This window comes from Lathamus discolor, chromosome 6, assembly GCF_037157495.1.
Source record: "Lathamus discolor isolate bLatDis1 chromosome 6, bLatDis1.hap1, whole genome shotgun sequence".
In the NCBI taxonomy this organism is placed as follows: Eukaryota; Metazoa; Chordata; class Aves; order Psittaciformes; family Psittacidae; genus Lathamus; species Lathamus discolor.
In genome coordinates, this window is record NC_088889.1 from 62070664 (window position 1) to 62087903 (window position 17240).

Sequence of the window (17240 nt, forward strand, 5' to 3'; positions counted from 1 at the left end):
GCTACTATGATTTTCTGCACTGAGGAAAGAAGGGGGTTTTCAACCTGTGTGATTTCAGAAGCCCACTTCAATGTGCTGCCAAATATCTCTGTGAATTTCTCAACTGCATGTACATGGTGGGGTTTCACATAAATGCATCCTTCAAGCTTACTTGGTGAGCATCTTTATCTAGTCTTGCTTGCAATAAGTAAGATAAATAAGGTTTCTTTTTCTTCTTAGCTCTCTACCTCTGTTTTGCCTCTGGCAACCAGGGTTAAAGCAAGACTTGTAATCTGGGCACGGTCTGCTCCAGACCTCTGCAGTGGTTGCATTTATTAGATTTTATTGATTTGTCAGCAAACACTGGAGGACTCTTTAGTGAAAATTTACCTGTCTGGCCTCATCTGAGGGGGTAATGTTGGGATTGAATCCATTTCTAAACATATGATTCAGCAGAAAAGACAGATAAGTAAAATTTCCGGATAATTTTAAGATGGGGAGAAGGGAAATTACGTGCGGTTGGTTTAATTTTTTTATTTTTTATTTTTTATTTAAAAGTTTGTCTCTTCCACAGGAAAAGGGAGACCCTGAGAGGATAATTGAAACATCTGTAGTAACTATATGGAACTAAGTTGATTTTTTTTCCTTAGAAACCTTAAGAACGAGGTGTAGCAATCTGTTTAGCACATAGAATTACTGATAATACATTGATAAGAGCATTATAAATTCTTTACTACAGGGTAATGATTAACATACCTGGTTTTAGTAGATAGAACTGTGCTGCCCATAAAGGTGTACAAATGCATATTTTGATTGCTGACATAGCTGAAAAATAAAATAAAACTCTCTGAAAGTAGAAAGCATCAATCATACTAACTTACAAGCAATGCAGGTAGAAAAGTGGATCCACAGTGCTCATGAAACACATGGAAATTGATACTTAATGTTCTAGTACAGATAGAGGAGAAATTTGTATTTCTTGAGAGAAACACAAGAAAAATGCACTCTCATATATGTGTGTGTGTATATTTTTAATGATATAGTAGTTTAAAATGACATGGTATTAAAGACCAGCTGTAAATTTTCCTTGCAATATATTAGAGGTAATTACCTTGAGCTATGAGATGAAAAGTAAGAATTAAAGCACTTTAGTCCTTCCAAATGCTTTCAGGTTATTGAATAAACTGATTATTGAATTATCTTATTGCTCAGGCAGAAAAATATTTCCAGTGTTTTTTCCATTCATAATTATTTTCACACTCCAGACTTTTTCCTCTGTCATTTTCAAATTTTTGTGGGTTTTTTGGTTTTGGGTTTGTTTTGTTTTTTGTTTTTTGGGTTTTTGTTTGGTTGGTTGGTTGGTTGGTTTTTGCCCCTGGAGAGTCTTTTTGTTGTTGTTGTCCAGAGCCTGACATGTGTCATTTTGTTTCTGCTGAACAAATCTAAAATTCGAATGGAGATCCTAACAGCTTAATATTTCCCTCCAAATCCTATATTTCTGCTAGATTCACCTTCCATTAGTTGATAATGTTTGGAAATGTTGCAGTATTTCTTCATCATCATGTGAGCATATTTATACAACTTGCTCATCACTGCTGTTATTGTCCAGATGAAATGTCCCCCAGGCCTGTTCCCTTAGCAGCTTATCCATCCTCTGGCAGTCCCATTCCTCTCGCGCTTCACTGGGAACTCTGCCTTTCTCTTCCTCTCAACCCAGGCTTCTGCAGGAAGCAGATGGAGGGATTTGTGTGTGAAATTCCAGGGCCCTAAAATTGTAGAAATTAGCCTTTTTTTTTCCCTAGTGTACATCCTTTTTGTTAAAACTGAGTGAGCCATTGTAAACAGGGTGAGGTAAGACCATGGAGGAGGTCCGCATCACCAGGCTCTTGGTGTTGCATGTCCTGCTGAAGGACCCTCCACTCATGCTAACCTGGGTGGGCGTCAGCATCATGGAATGAGTCAGCAAAGACCAAAGCTGTCTGCAGTATTGCCAGAGAGGTCTGCTTTTTACCTGTTGGCATCAGAAGGTTTTCAGCTGCAGTTAGTGAGTCATTTGTACACTGTTTGTGAGTGGGTTCGGAAGATTGCATGCAAAAGTGCTTTGGGTTCCTGTCTCCATATGGTCACCTGTGTGCAAAATAGCAACTCTAGTGCAGTCTCTGACCACAGGACTGTTCAAGTCAGCTGGGGTTCCTGCGCTGAAACTCCTAGGATTGGATAATACTACTGAAATTGGTTTACAGCTTGGCTGTACCACATAGTTAGGATTCCTTTTACGCTACGCTAGAGCTACTAAAGGTCAAAGTTTTGTGACTTGGGTGGGTGGTTCAAATAGTACAGTTTCATCCCATGTGTTGCTCCTAAAATGCTCCAGTTTTGCTGTGCCAATAATCTAAAGGGAACCTAAAATCTACATTATTTTTGGAATAAGACCTTACTAAATATTTTTAGGTTTGAATTCTGAAAAAAAAACAAAGCCACCTGCTAGCAGGGCCAATATACCTTAATTACAAGCATGACTATTAAATGTTTTTCCCCTGTATGTACTATACAATATTTAACAGTTATTGCTACTAACAGAACATACCACTGGTCAATTGGATGGCCATTCCTCCTTATCTCATGACTGAACTACTGAACTCTGGATCTGGATACAGATTAGGGGGTTTTGGTGGTGGGTTTTCTTTTCTTTTTATGTGGGGGATTTTTTTTATGTGGTCTTTTGTGTGTGTGTGGGGGGGGGGGGGGTGTTTTTTAGGGGGTGTCTTGAGGTTTTTTTTTGCTAGGTTTCTTTTGAGGGGGTTGTGATTTTGTTATTTTTTCTGTTTGTTTGCTTTTGTGTTTTGGGTTTTTTTTTTTTGTTTTGGTTTTTTTTTTAAGCATCATTTTCAAAGTACTCACATCTGGCTCATTTAAGGCAAACAAGCCAGTGTGGCAAAACGTGGGTTAATGTTTTAATGTGGATGAAATAGCCATGAGATGGGACAGCAGCCACAGGAAGGTCCCCATTTCCTTCCCATTGTATAACACTGCACTTTTTTCACACTATGAAGAAGACAATGTCCATATGGTCTTGTCTTGAGATGAAACTTTTCATGGTTGCTCCCCCTACTATCCGCAGCATGTGAAGCAGCCGGTGATTTGCATGGCTTGTTCTTTCTTCCAGGCTCTTTTTGCTGAAATATTGACAAAGATGCCAATGGAATGATTTCTCTCTGGTATTGAAGTGGCACCCAGGCCCCAAAGGGTCTCAGACCTCACCTTGCATGAGGTGAGATTCCAAAGCAAAAGAAGTTTCTTGAATTTATTAATTTCAGCATTTTCCTACCTGACAAATTTTTGAAGAACAGTTCTCCACCAGGACAATGTATCCAGAGATGTTTCCTTACTAATAGGATATATGGTGGTCTCTCTAGTCCGTCAGCTTCAACCTACTTGCAAAAGACTTCTAGAGCCTGTTTAGATGCTGTTTAAGGAAGGGCCCTTCCTTTTCTACACATTTCAGTGTTGTCTGATGCTAACAAGTGGGACTCTCTAGTGGCAAGTTTTTCTTTTGTTCTGGAAAATGAAGTACAAGTACAAGCAGAGAATGTCACAGAGCAATGTTTCCTTCTTCTTGTTCCCTTCATTTTGTGCTACCCTGATATTGGATTGTTTTTAGAGGGACAGAGGGCTTTATTCTCTATCAGTATGATTTCTGTGGTATGACTGGACCTTTTATGATACAATAATAGTGTGTTACGTGGTGATAGCAGCTTCTTTCTCAGGGATTCTTAAAGCTTTTCAGAATGCCTGATACACCTAGTGCTTTGGAAGAACAAAAGGTAGGTGTTGGTGTTGCACCTTTCTTATGTTTGAGGGAACAGGGACAGAAAGCTTATCAGATATTTAGATGTCCTCAACTGTAAACCGGCATATATGGTAGAGTTTGGCCCTTTGATCGCCTCAGTCATATGGCTGAGGTATAGTTTATGTAGCTGCACTCTTATGATAAAAAACTTTTATTTTCTTTAGTCTCTCCCTGTGACCCAGGACAGATCCTTCCTTTCTTCCCACTTCTGGCAAGTGGTTAACTGTCTGCTGTGTCTGTTCTGTTCTCATGCCTGGCTGAACAAGAGGGGTTAATGAGTTTGCAGCACTTGCAGTGAGTCCAGGTCTGGTGGCAGGACTGGCAGAAAGTGCTATGATATAAAAAGTACTACAATAAAGTACTACAAGACATGGACCTGCTTGAGCAAGTCCAGAGGAGGCTATGGAGATGCTCTGAGGGCTGGAGCAGCTCTGCTCTGGAGACAGACTGAGAGAGCTGGGCTTGGTCAGCTTGGTCTGGAGAAGAGAAGGCTCCAGGGAGACCTTAGAGCAGCTTCCAGAGCCTAAAGGGGCCAACAAGAAATCTGGAGAGGGACTTTTTACAAGGGCCTGTAGTGACAGGACAAGGGGGAATGGCTTTAACCTGACAGAGGGGAGATTAAGATGCGATACTGGGAAGTTCTTCCTGTGAGGGTGGTGAGGCCCTGGCACAGGTTGCCCAGAGAAGCTGTGGCTGCCCCACCCCTGGCAGTGTTCGAGGCCAGGTTGGATGGGGCTTGAAGCAACCTGGTCTAGTGGAGGGAGTCCCTACCTGTGGCAGGGGGTTGGAAATAGATGGTCTTTCCAATCCAAACTGTTCTGTGATTGTGTGATTCTGTGATATGTCTCATCTTTAGATAACTGCATGCAAAGGGGCTAACATCTAAAAAAAAAAAAAAAAAATAATTTCATGTTTACTTTAAGTCTCAGAAAGGCAAATGAATATCTCTCTTCTCTCTTGGCAGAACCAGCTCCTTGTGAAAGGCTTGCTGTTCGTAGAGGAGAAGGTTAAGCTGTGGGAAGGCAAGTATAGTAAGAATCCAGAGTTGTGTTTTGATGTTTGGTCAGATGAGATGATTTTCATGTCTGAAAAGCATACAGCCCTTTGTGGTACAGTCTTGGGGTGTCACACAACCTGTCAGGAGCAGGTTGCGCTGCAGCCCTCATGACATGGTATGCTGTTTGAATAGCCATGTAGCTGCAACGTCTCCACCAGCTACCTCGCTGTTATGAGAGCAGGAACATCAGCTTCTGTGGCAGCTGAACCTGCTCGGAACAGTTCTGGACTGGACATGGGCCCTGTTGCAGAACTGCTGATAGCAGTTCTGCCTTTTATTTCTTAATGTGATTTGCAGGTTGATAGAAGTAGAATTTTGGTTGTTGTCTCATGCTTTTGAGGGCTGAGCTGACAGGTTTTGTGTAAATTTGTAGAAAAAACAGTCACTCAGGGAATTAAGTCCTTCTGGAAGGAAGCTGATCACACATGGAGCTCTGTTCAAACCACTGGGCTACAGATGCTTGCAGAGCTTCTGGATGAGGCTAGTGTGGTGTGGTGACTCCCTGTTGGGTGCATGTGAGATAAGTTACATTTATTAACAGTTTGCTCAAGCACAGCAAGCTGTTGCAAGTATGTGTCTTTATTCAAAACTAGGCTGCTGGTTGATTTGACCCATTTTCATAGCCTGTAGGGAAGATCCCTTGCTAATCACCAACCTGCTGTATCTGGGTCATTAAATGCCAATAGGCACTTACAGACTTACGGTCTCGTGTCACTATTGGTGCCAGATTCCTCTGCACTGCTCTTCACCAGCTGACTGCTCCACTCAGCCAGCAGGCTGTAGGACTCAGATCCTGAAGGAGCTGTGCAGGCACTCCTGCTTGGTGCCTGCTTCTTCAGCACTGGCCCTGTAATGGAGGCAAAAAGGCAGACGCATGCATTTTACCTTAAGGAGATGGCTCATGGTCACCTTTCTTTCATAATGTGTAGGTTTGGTGCAGCTGTTGTGGTCACAGCAACAAGAACTTCCTGTGCATGCTTCTTGGTTAGCTCTGTTTTCCTGGAAAATTCCTACTGTCCCAGAAATCAGAGACAGAATAATGTTCCTGCTGCAGGGCATAACGATGTTTTACTGTGTCTGTTTTTCAAATCACAGCCTTACTTTAACATGATTTTTCTTTATACGGCCTGTCAGAATCTCTTTCAATGCCTGTAGGATTTATGATTTCTTGAAGAAACAAACCATTTCCCCTTCTCCTCCAGAAGGAGAAGTGATCGACGACATTTCTTTCCCGCTCCACACACCAAAGTGTTGCAGCTGTGGGGAGGAGGCAGAGGAGGGAATGAAACATTCTATTAGCTTGTTTCCTGTTGACTTTTTGTTGCCAGTTTCTGGGTAGCTGTTATGGGGGTGTTGAGTAGGTGCTCATTCGCCTGCAGTTGCAGTTTTAAGGCTGGCATCATACCTGACATTGTGAAGCTTTCCTCTGAACCCTCCTGTGGTGGTTGTTGGGCTCTCTGCTCAGAAGGAAACTTCTGCAGGATATGGTCCTGCTGGCTTTCTGCTCTCTGTCCTTGTCCTAAGCAGCACAACCCATGGACAACCACAGTGCAAGCCCATGTAGAGGCCTCCAGATGGGGAAAGCACTTTAGTACATAGTGATAAGGCTCCTTTGAGCTGCAATTATACTTTGTTCCAGTTGTTATGTACGGCCTTTAGTCATGTTGAGGCTGAGCCTTCAAAGATGTCTTGAGCAGCTGCCTTCCATTACTGTTCCTTGAGTCTTGACTGCTGTGAACTCCAGCTGAGGCTCTATAGAAGGTATCCTGGAAAATTCTTTTGCCAGAATCTCATATTGTTAAACCTGGGTCTGTATTTGCATCTGACATTTTGGGGGAATATTTCCAAGCCTGAAAAACATGGCAAATCTTTGGCCTTTTTTGGGATGGGAAAAATCTCCTAAGAAGCTTAAAAGTTTTGGGCCCAAATGCTGAGGAACACACAGGTCTGCAAGTCAAGCCTATGTGCATAATTTAAGTCTATCCAAACCATTATGTTCAGTAAAGCATTTTTTGTTAATAATAGGCTTTTGACCACAGTTGTATTCCTGTTATGGGAATTGGGAGTTGCATAGCTTAGTCTGCCTTCATTTTAAATACCCACTTATATTTGGGGATATTTGTTCTTGTTGGAGTCATAGGAGGGGTGACCACAAGTGGATTTAATTCTGGAACTTTCCCAAGTGCCATATTTGAGAGGAGAGCAGTGGTTTTGTGGCTCATCAAGCTCCTGACTACGATGTATGTGCTTGGGAGCAGGGTCTCAGGTCTTGTGAATCATCTCCCTGACTCAGTTGCTGCAGAACAGTTGGTGTTGGACATTACAATTATGCCTGACAAGTTTGGTGGCCTTCTTACAATGGGGCTATGGCATTGGTGGGTAAGAGAAGAGGACCTGATATCATCTACCCAGACTTGTGCAAGGCATTTGATAGTGTCCTGCACAACATCTTTGTTTCTAAACTGGAGAGGCATGGTTTTGACAGATGGACCAGTTGGTGGATATGAAATTGGCTGAATGGTCACACTCGAAGAGTTGCTGTCAACGGCTTGATGTCCAAATGGTGAGTCATTGTTGAGTGGTGTCCCTCAGGGGCTGGTGTTGGGGCTGGCACTACTCAACATGTTTGTCAGCAACATGGACAGTGGGATTGAGTGCACCTACAGCAAGTTTGCTGTTGACACCAAGCTCTGTGATGTGGTTGACAACACTGGAGGGAAGAAATGGGATCCAGAGGGACCTGGACAGGATGGAGTTCAACAAGGCTAAGTGCAAGGTCCTGCACCTGCGTTGGGGCAGTCCCAAGCACAACTGCAGGTTGGGTGAGACTGGATTGAGAGCAACCCTGAGGAGAAGGACTTGAGGGTGCTGGGTGATGAGAAGCAACCCATGACCCAGTCATGTGTGCTTGCAGCCCAGAAACCACCCATGTCCTGGGCTGCATCACTGGCAGAGTGAGCAGCAGGTCAAGGGAGGGGATTCTCCCCCTCTGCTCTGCTCTGGTGAGACCCCCCCCAGCAGTGCTGCATCCAGCTCTGGAGCTGTCAACACAAAACGGACGAGGAACTGTTGCAGCAAGTCCAGAGGAGGCCATGAAGATGCTTCGAGGACTGGAGCAGCTCTGCTCTGGAGACAGGCTGAGAGAGCTGGGCTGGAGAAGAGAAGGCTCTGTGAAGAATCTTAGAGCAGCTTCCAGTGCCTAAAGGGGCTGACAAGAAATCTGGAGAGGTGCTTTGACAAGGGCCTGTACTGACAGGACAAGGGGGAATGGCTTTAACCTGACAGAGGGGAGACTGAGATGAGATCTTAGGCAGAAATTCTTCCCTGTGATGGTGGTGAGGCGCTGGCACAGGTTGCCCAGAGAAGCTGTGGCTGTCCTGTCCCTGGCAGTGTTCAAGGCCAGGTTGGATTGGACTTGGAGCAACCTGGTCTAGCAGAAGGTGTCCCTGCTGATGGCAGGGGATGGAACTGGATGTGCTTTAAGGTCTCTTCCAACCCAAACTGTTCTGTGATTCTATGATTTACCTGCTGGTTGTCAGGTTCAGCTGCTAACCCATGGCTATGCTCCCATGCTAGTTGAGCATGCTAACTGTGAGCTGTGAGATTTGCAATCCTTTGCTGTGGAGTTAAAGCCTCCTGTTAAAGAGAGGTTTCACTTTGTTGGAATTCGTCTCATATTTCACACAGAGCTGTCTTCTTTGCAGTAAGGGACAAAGCAATTTATGGTCACAGTCTTGTGTCTCTGCCTGTTAATGTGAAGCTCAGCTGAGTGATGTCCAGTTTTGGATGGAAACTGAAGGCTGGGTTTGTATCTCTTATTCGGGGGGTTAGAGAGTAGTGGGAAAAGTCAACTTGATTTGGTGTTCCTGTTGCTGAAGCTCTTGGTCCAAATCTGTTTTCATAGGTGAGGATCGCATTGATGTCCTGTCTGAAATCTGGGATCATTATTTTACAGAGACTCTTCCTACACTCCAGGCAATATTCTACCCAGTCCAGGTAACCTTAATTATAACTCAGTCTTCAGTCAGGTGGGGCAATGTAATAACACTATCTGCACATAGAAACTTCTCTTCTGTTCCAGCAGCACTTTTTGGTCACTGGCTAAACAGGTCTCAAAACCTTTAAACTATATCTGGGAGGAAGTAGAGTAGCATTAACTGTGTAAGAAGAACTGCTGAAATCTACTGGGCAAGCCCAGTTTGGCCTGAATTTATTCCTGTTTGTCTACCCTCTCTCTGTGCTTAGCTAAGCTTGAATGCTGAAACTATTGGAAACTATTGTCTAGGCTGAAGCTCTGTGCCATTCATATTTCTATTTCTTCTGCTTTTAAATTGCTGGGACTGTTGGTGCAAATGATAATACTAACAACTTGTCTTCGGAGGGACAAGTCCGAAGACTAGATCAGGAACAAATGTGTCTAACTCACCCTAACTACTTTTGAAGGGCTGATATCCCAGTTCTGCCTTTGGAAAATCCTCTATTGGGATTTTTTAAGCTTTAGTAGGGGCACAAGTAAATCTATGGGTAGAGGATGAATGAACACCTTAATGTAAAACCTGTTTGCTGGACATTTTGAAAGCTGAGTATTCTATCAGAAGTGTTGAGCTGTATCATTTTTAAAGGTAGTTTTAGTCAGGGTTTCCATACAAGCAGTGCAATTACCTCCCCAGCCTATTTTGATCTTCTTTTCCATGAGAGGAAAAGAAAAATGTACCTCATGAGGAGACTGACGTTCTTGGAAACGCTAGCCTCCTCTTCTTGATTTTTGATTCTTTTGCAAGACACTGCTTTCCAGAGCACTTTAAAATTATTTTCTCTTATATTGTTTGAAAGGCAACAGGTAAAGCTCAAAGCTTGTCCTCTTCCTCCAATCCTGTTAAAGCTGGCACTTCCTAAAAGAGAAAGGACTTCTGCAAAAACAGATACTAACCTTTCTGCTGTGTTTATTTTTATTCTTTCCTTGCTGCAGATGCTTAAAGGTAGGTGTTTGGCAGGTAAAACTGCACAATTATAATATCCTCCCTTGTCTGTCATACCTGCTGATGCTAATAATTCTGCCACTTACCAGAAAAATTTATTCCACTCCTATTAAGTGTCTCTAATGAGAAACTGAACAAAAGTTACTGCACAGTGGGTGCAGGTTTTGGTAGTAACTAGGTGGTGAAATATTTACTATGGGATGTTGAAGTTCTTTGAAAGCATAGCTTTTTTACTGTATTTGTCATGTCACAATATCTGACTCACCCAGAATTATTTCACAGAAGCCTTGAAGTTAGGGAAGTATTGCCATCTAACAGATGAGGAACTGAAATGTGACAGACAGCACATTTAAAGCTCTGTAGTCTACATAAATGTATGGATTTAAACCACCTAAATACATCCAAGAATACAGCCAGGTTGGATGGGGCTTGGAGTAACCTGATCTAGTGGAAGCTGTCCCTGCCCTTGGCAGGGGGTTGCAACTAGATGAGCTTTATGGTCCCTTCCAACCCAAACCATTCTGTGATGCTACGGTAAGAATTTAACTCTGGGTGAGCTCTCCTAGGCTGCAACAGAGAGCTGTGCAGCAAGGAATAAGAAAATGCTCTTATTCCAGGCCAGTACCCTAATAACAAGATTGGGCTCTTCCTATGAAAAGGGTACTGTATGTTCCTATTTATACATCATGTCACCGCATGTGAAGAGAGCTCATCTAGTAAATCTTTTTCACCAAGCCGCAGTTCTTTATGTGCTGCTCTGGAAGATGGGAAAGTCAGTTTGTGGTTGATTCCCTGTTCTTTGCTGCAAATGTCAATGTGATTATTTGGTTGTGCCCTTCTGTGGTTTCAGGGACTGCCCATTCAGAATGAAAGTCAGCTGAATGTGTGAGCGTATGATACTGAAGGTAGTAACTAGAAGTAACTTCCTATTTCAGCTAAATTTAAACCCGAGGCTCATAGCTGTTACAGAAATATGACCTTTAAGCCAGCCAAGTTGGTTAAATTGCTGTACAGAGGGAAACTATGTAAACAGGTCACTGGCTTTCATATAGTTGCAGCTGTTGATGTAACTACTTGGTGTGGAAAAAGAATAGTAAGTTTTGTTTTGTTTGGCAAGACAAGATGTTTGCATTTTGAAATGGGCTACGAAGTTAAAGGGACTAAACTGCGTGATATGAATAAAAAGTGTGCAGCTGCTGAGATATAGTTCAGAGATATGTACCAGTCTTTTCTACACCTCTGTATTTCTAAATAGAGTGATGGTTTAAAACAGCAAAGTGCTTTTATTATGGCAGAGCTGCCCTCCAGACTGTTGGATTTAATTTGTATTTACATATTAATGCTGTTAATTATGACATTAAACCCATTATGAGTTAACAATTAACTGCTTTTAATTCCTTCCAGCTAAATATTTGCCATGTTGAGTGTGTTATGGAGACCATAAAATAATTCCTAAACAGACCATGGGGCAGAGATTAATGTACTGGGAAGAGCAAGAGAAATTCTTAAGGCTAGAAATTGCTGGGCAGGGCTGGAAGGAAAATTTCTGCCATTAACCTGCAGTGGGGCAAGAGAAAGCCGTGTGGATGTTAAGCGTAGCAGAGGGAAAGGCAGTAACACCAGAATGCCTAATGGAGTCCAAATGTGTTTAAGTATGCTGAGAAATATTACATCATCTTCATCTGTTAAGCCTGCTCACTTGTGTTGTTGATGTAGAAGAGTAAACAGGAGGATATAGAGCACCCTGTTGCTCCTTAAAATGATCAAAGCTGTTGCTTTGTAAAACGATGTTTGGTACAAGCAGTCTTGCTAGCTTTGCTGTAGCCAGAATCTTAAAACCTGTAATGGACTGACTTGTGGATTTTTGTCATATCAGCAGGGACTAAACTGTAGTTGTGGTTTAAGCCCAGCTGTAAATCAGACCATGCAGTCTCTGTCTCACTCCCCCCCTTCTCCCCGCCCAGCCCCCCCTTCCCAGAGGGATGGAGAGGAGAATTGAAAGAACGTAAATCCCAGGGTTTGAGATAAGAACAGCCCAGTAACTAAGGTATAACACAAATCACTGCTGCTACCACCAATGATAATAATGATAAGGGAAATAACAAGGGAAGAGAATACAACTGCTCACCACCCACCAACAGATACCCAGCCCGACCCGAACAGGGATCTTGCCCTTCCAGGTAACTCCCCACAGTTAATACACTGGGCATGATGTGCTGTGGTATGGAATACCCCTTTGGCTAGCTTGGGTCAGGTGTCCTGTCTTTGCTTCCTTCCGGCTTCCCCTCCTCCCTGGCAGAGCATGAAACTCAGAAAGTCGTTGGTCAGACTAAACATTACTGAGCAACAACTAAAAACATGGGTGTTATCAGCGCTGTTCCCAGACTGAAAGTCAAAAGCACAGCACTGCACCAGCTACTAAGAAGGAGAAAAATGACTGCTACTGCTGAACCCAGGACAGCCTTGACCAAAAAGAGGATCCAGCACAGACCAGATGTAGGCTTAGTTAAGGAATACTCTGTACCAACCTCTTTCCCTGCCATACCTTCTCTGGTTTCTCAGCATAAAAACAGGAGCTGCATCCAGCTGGCCTTTGGATGTTTGTGAACAAATTGGGTGGCAGTTGAGTTTCATGAATATGTAGTCTTTTGGTGAAATACAGACCCATTTTGGCTTCACTCCAAACCTAGTGGCATCTCAAGTGAGGTGTTACTCTTTTTGGAATTTGTGTGGGGCAGAGACTGAGAGGGAAGTGATCAAAGAGTACTATGAATCCTCAGCCTTATCAGCTGGGGGTGCTTTGCCACAGCAACAAGGGCAAGGTAGACCCTTTCTGTCTATGTACATACATGTGTTGATGTGATGCTTACACATCCCTTCACCAATTTTTGGACTTTGCCTTCTGTGTTTTTTAGGGTCAGGAGTTGACAATTCGTCAGATTGCTCTTCTTGGCTTCCGAGACTTGGTCTTGCTAAAAGTAAAATTGGAAGAAATTCTTCCTCTGGTCCAGACAAAACTTCCAGCTTCCATTGTCCAGATGCTGTTAATTCTGCAGGTGGGGAGCCTCTGTTCTTTGTCTGACTCCACTTGGTTATCTCAATCTCATTGAACTGGAGAGTGAGGAGGGAAGACAGTGTGATGAAGGGGAAGTAGTGTGTGCTAATTTGGGAGTGCTAAGTGTAGAAATGAGAGCTGAATTTGAATGTCCTGAGTTTCTCTGGGAACAGGTAATGAAGTTGCCATGAAAGGGCTGGGTTCTGCTGTTTGGTATTCCTCCTCTCCAGCTAGGAACAGTCATAGGTTAGTGTTTTTTTTTTTTTCCACATGTATTTTCATCTCCCAGCTTCTCTGAAGTCCTCTTTGTGCCCTGATGCTCCTCGTTTCTCAGATTTACCATGTCAGGGTGGGGCCCTGTCACAGTGAACTGAAATTTGGATGAGCCGTGACTGCCAGCTGCCTTACACCAGTGCCTTGGCTGGCTGGGGTGCTAAGCAGCACCTCCCATGAGAGGGGGAATACCTTTTGGCAGCAGGCAAAATGTTATACATCTTCCAAAGGCCTCACCCAGACCTTCTGGGAGGACTAACTTTTTCATCCAGACCTCAAGCGAATATTTTCCAAGCATGCCAAACACAGTTGACTATACCAGCTACTTTATCTTTTGATGTAACACAGCCTGACAGTCCCGCAGAATACCATGTTAACCAGGTGGCTGTTTGGGTTTCTTCCAGTTTTATTTCTTCTCCAGTATACCTTATAAAAAGTGGTAGGGAATTAAACTTCCTCAAGTACAATCATAATTGCAAAGTGGCTAAGCTGGTATTTCTGCGGGAGTTCTTGCTGTTCTGATGTTCCCAGTGACCCAGACTTCAATAGCAGAATATACTAAAGTGTCAACTTAATTTCCCTGAAATATTTTAATAGAAGAATCTTCACGGCAAAGAAGGTCTTAGAAAGAAAAGCTTACTGAGGCTTAGCAGGAAGTTGAGCCTGCGTACAGTTTCTGAAATTACTGTTAAATTGGTTTGTGTTATCTACCATCTTCACATCTGTAAGCTGAACTACACAGGGTGCCTTTCTTGCAGTCCTGCCTAGGAAAGGAGCAGTGCATTGCCAAAGATATGTTAAGGCTTTTCTATGAAGATTTGTTTCCTGATAGAACTAGCAAATCCTTGGTGTGAGTGTACCTTGTACCTACCTATCCCTTGGTCAGAAAAAAGACAGCTAGGTACATGATTTCTATAGGGTTATAGCTATGACTTGAATATGGAGGTTGACCAGAATGGCACCCAAAAGCTCCATTTGGGCTTATCAACTGTGCTTGTCCAAGTGGTCTACTGATATGGTTAAATTATTCCAGGGCAGAGATATTTGACAGATGCCAGGCTTTACTCAAAAACCTTACTCAGAAGTAGGTAAGAATAATGTTGCTTTTAATGGCTGAATTTCAGAGTGTCCATGAGCCTACCGGACCCAGTGAGGGCTACCTACAGCTGGAAGAACTTGTCAAGCAAGTAGTATCACCGTACTTGGGTTTGTGTGAGGATCATGGCTTCTCTGGTAGCACCTGCTTGCTTGGTAAGTCGTGTGCATCATGCAGAAGCTCTTGTTGGGGTGTGAGGCAGTGCTAGAAAGTTGACAGTGCATGGCTCTATGAGAAACAGAAATCAAAGGCTAAAACATCTTGGCCCACTTGGTGGACCAGTAACAGATCTCATGAAATTCAACAGGGCTGAGTGGAAGGTCTTCCTGCCTGTAGCATGGTGTTGGAACTAGATGAGCTTTGAGTTTTGACTAATTTGATTGCTTTGCTGTTTATGGACACCTACATGCTGCTGGGATAGTTTGGAAGGTAGCCTTCTGACCTGTACTGAAGTTTCCAACCATCCTGGATTTCCACCAGCTGAACAAGTCGTTAGTGACAAAAGCAAATTTTCACATGGATTGGCCTTGTAAAGTTTATGTGCCTTAATATAGTTGTATTTACTTCTATTTTAGCTGTCATTTATTTGTGTGTATTTCCAAGGTGGCCTTTTGCCCCCACTCCAACCTGTGCTGAGCAAGAGGAAAGAATGAACTTCTGTTTGCATGACACAATACTGACAGCAGAGCAGCTCTTCTCTGCAAATATTCTTGGTATTTCAAAGTGCTTCTGTGGTGGTTGGTTCTTTCCATTAAGTCCCACTTCTAATCAAACCTCATTCTCTTCCTCTGTCCCTCCTTCTGTCACCTTTTTGCTTTCTCAGAACCAGTTTCTTCTCTCACTGCGCAGCCTCTAATGATGATGGAGCCTGGTAGGTTCCCTCTAGTAGCTTTTAGCTTTGAAGGTGCTTGATTCTCAAGAGATGCTGTGGAGGCCAAACAGCAGTCTGGGCTGGAGAGCCTTTAAGACAAATGAGTGTTGGGAAGTACAATGTTTGATCACAGCTGTGGACTCACATAAGGCTTTAAGTATCTTAAACTTGATTTAAAGTGAGAGAGGAATGCAGCTGGCATAGGTATGAAAGGGGACAAGAATAGCTCACAGGGGGGTTCATAGAGGGAATAGAGAAGAAGATAAAACAATCACCCTGTGTTTTAAGCCTAATGTGTTAAACCTAACATCACTACTGATTTGAGTTTGCTGGCAAAAAATCCCTGAAGAATTCCCCCCAGTTTATATTCCTGGCCATAATGCACCAACATAGAAATAACATTTCTAGTCAAACTATGAATGACAGCTCCCTTAAGAGACTGTCTGTTGTGGCCAAGAAAGTAAATGGGGAAAAATAAAGCAATAAGTGAATATTCAGAGTTCATCCTAATTTTTACCTGCTTGTCAGGAAGGATTTCAATTTTGTTGCACAGAAATAATCTCTGGATATTTTTTCCTCAAAAGAGTCAGGTCCAACACTACAGCTTGCTGTGGCTTGAGATGCAGGTGACACCTAAAGAGTATATTTGTTGTAACCAGCCAATAACTGTTTGCCCATATTCTTAAGCATTAAATGAACCATTCAGAATGAATGTATTATTAGCAGCAGTCAGGTGAAGTGCTGTCGTAACTTGGCTGCTGCCAGTGGTGGAGTTCTGGCTATTCACCTATTCCTCTCTGCAGCAACATATAGTTTGTTTTCTGCTTTTCTTCCTGATGCAAGCTTCCAAAACTCTTTTATAACCTTCAGTTACAAGTGTGTTGCTCTGTATTTTGTTACTCTGTCTCTTAGGCTCTTCAGTCTTGGTGGGCTTGGAACAACCTGGTCTAGCAGAAGGTGTCCCTACCTGTGGCAGGGGGTTGGAACTAGATGAGCTTTAAGGTCCCTTCCAACCCAAACCATTCTATGATTCTATGTCTTTATGAAATGAGAGCCTGCACTTCAAGGAATTTGGTGAGAAACAGGAAGACAGGTAGGGAACAGATTTATCAGCTGCTTTGCAAATAGTTAAACATGAGGTGTTTAGCGCCACGTAGCATACTGCATGGCCATAGAAGGCAGCAGGTGAAAAGTAGTGCTGTCTGATTCAACCTGAATTATAGCAAGCCAAGGGACATACTCAGACCTGTGCTTTTCTTAAAGCTGTCAGTGTCAGAATTGAAATGATACAGGGCTGGGGACTGTATCTTAGGTTTGAGTTATAAACCTGTGCTCCAAAAGTCCTGCATTTATCTTCTGAGCCATTGCCTTCTAGATATTGTGGGCTGTTGCTGTGTGCTGTTAGGTCTTGCCAGTGTCCAGCCCCCAAACCCGATATGTTTTAAAGCAGATGAAATGTTCTTTTTCTTGCATAATCTTTTAAAAATGCAGTGGGATAATGCTAGCAGAGTCACCTTTCCCTAGGGAGCTGCACAGCCAGTGCAATGCAATCATCAGGAATATCATGTTGACACCAGCTATTGGCATCTCCTGTGAGAAATTTTCTAGAGAAGGTGATAGCATCTTACATCCTCACAGAATGTTTCTTGGACTTGTGCTGCTTTAGGAAACCTGCACACGAGAGCTCCTAGTTGGTCCTCACCTCCCTGGGTGAGAGAGGAGACCATCAGGATGCTAAAGGAAGCCCCTTTGCTGCACTTAGCAGTTGTTGAATTACTTCACTTATGGTCAGCAGCACTGTTGCCATACCACAGGATGGGAGGTGGCTCCTTCCCAAACCCTGACGGTAATCATAGAATCACAGGTTTGGGTTGAAAAGGATCTTAAGGTTATCTAGATCCAACCCCCTGCCATGGGCAGGGACACCTTCCAACAGACCAGGTTGCTCCAAGCCCCATCCAGCCTTGCCTTGAACACTGCCAGGAATGGGGCAGCCACAGCTTCTCTGGGCAACCTGTGCCAGGGCCTCACCAATAATAGCAGGAGATCATTTATAACAAACTTAATAGTTCATAACTAA

At 43.2% G+C, this 17240-nt stretch overlaps 1 protein-coding gene across 1 annotated transcript in view; it reads left to right on the forward strand.

Annotated features, from left to right (window-relative positions):
* The window catches only part of PRR5L (proline rich 5 like), a 45132-nt gene that overhangs the window by 21548 nt on the left and 6344 nt on the right, over positions 1–17240 (forward strand). Inside the window, exons 5-8 of the mRNA XM_065683189.1 lie at positions 4794–4851; positions 8791–8882; positions 12781–12921; positions 14318–14444. Coding sequence (XP_065539261.1) covers positions 4794–4851; positions 8791–8882; positions 12781–12921; positions 14318–14444 — 418 coding nt within the window. The remainder of the gene's footprint in view (positions 1–4793; positions 4852–8790; positions 8883–12780; positions 12922–14317; positions 14445–17240) is intronic.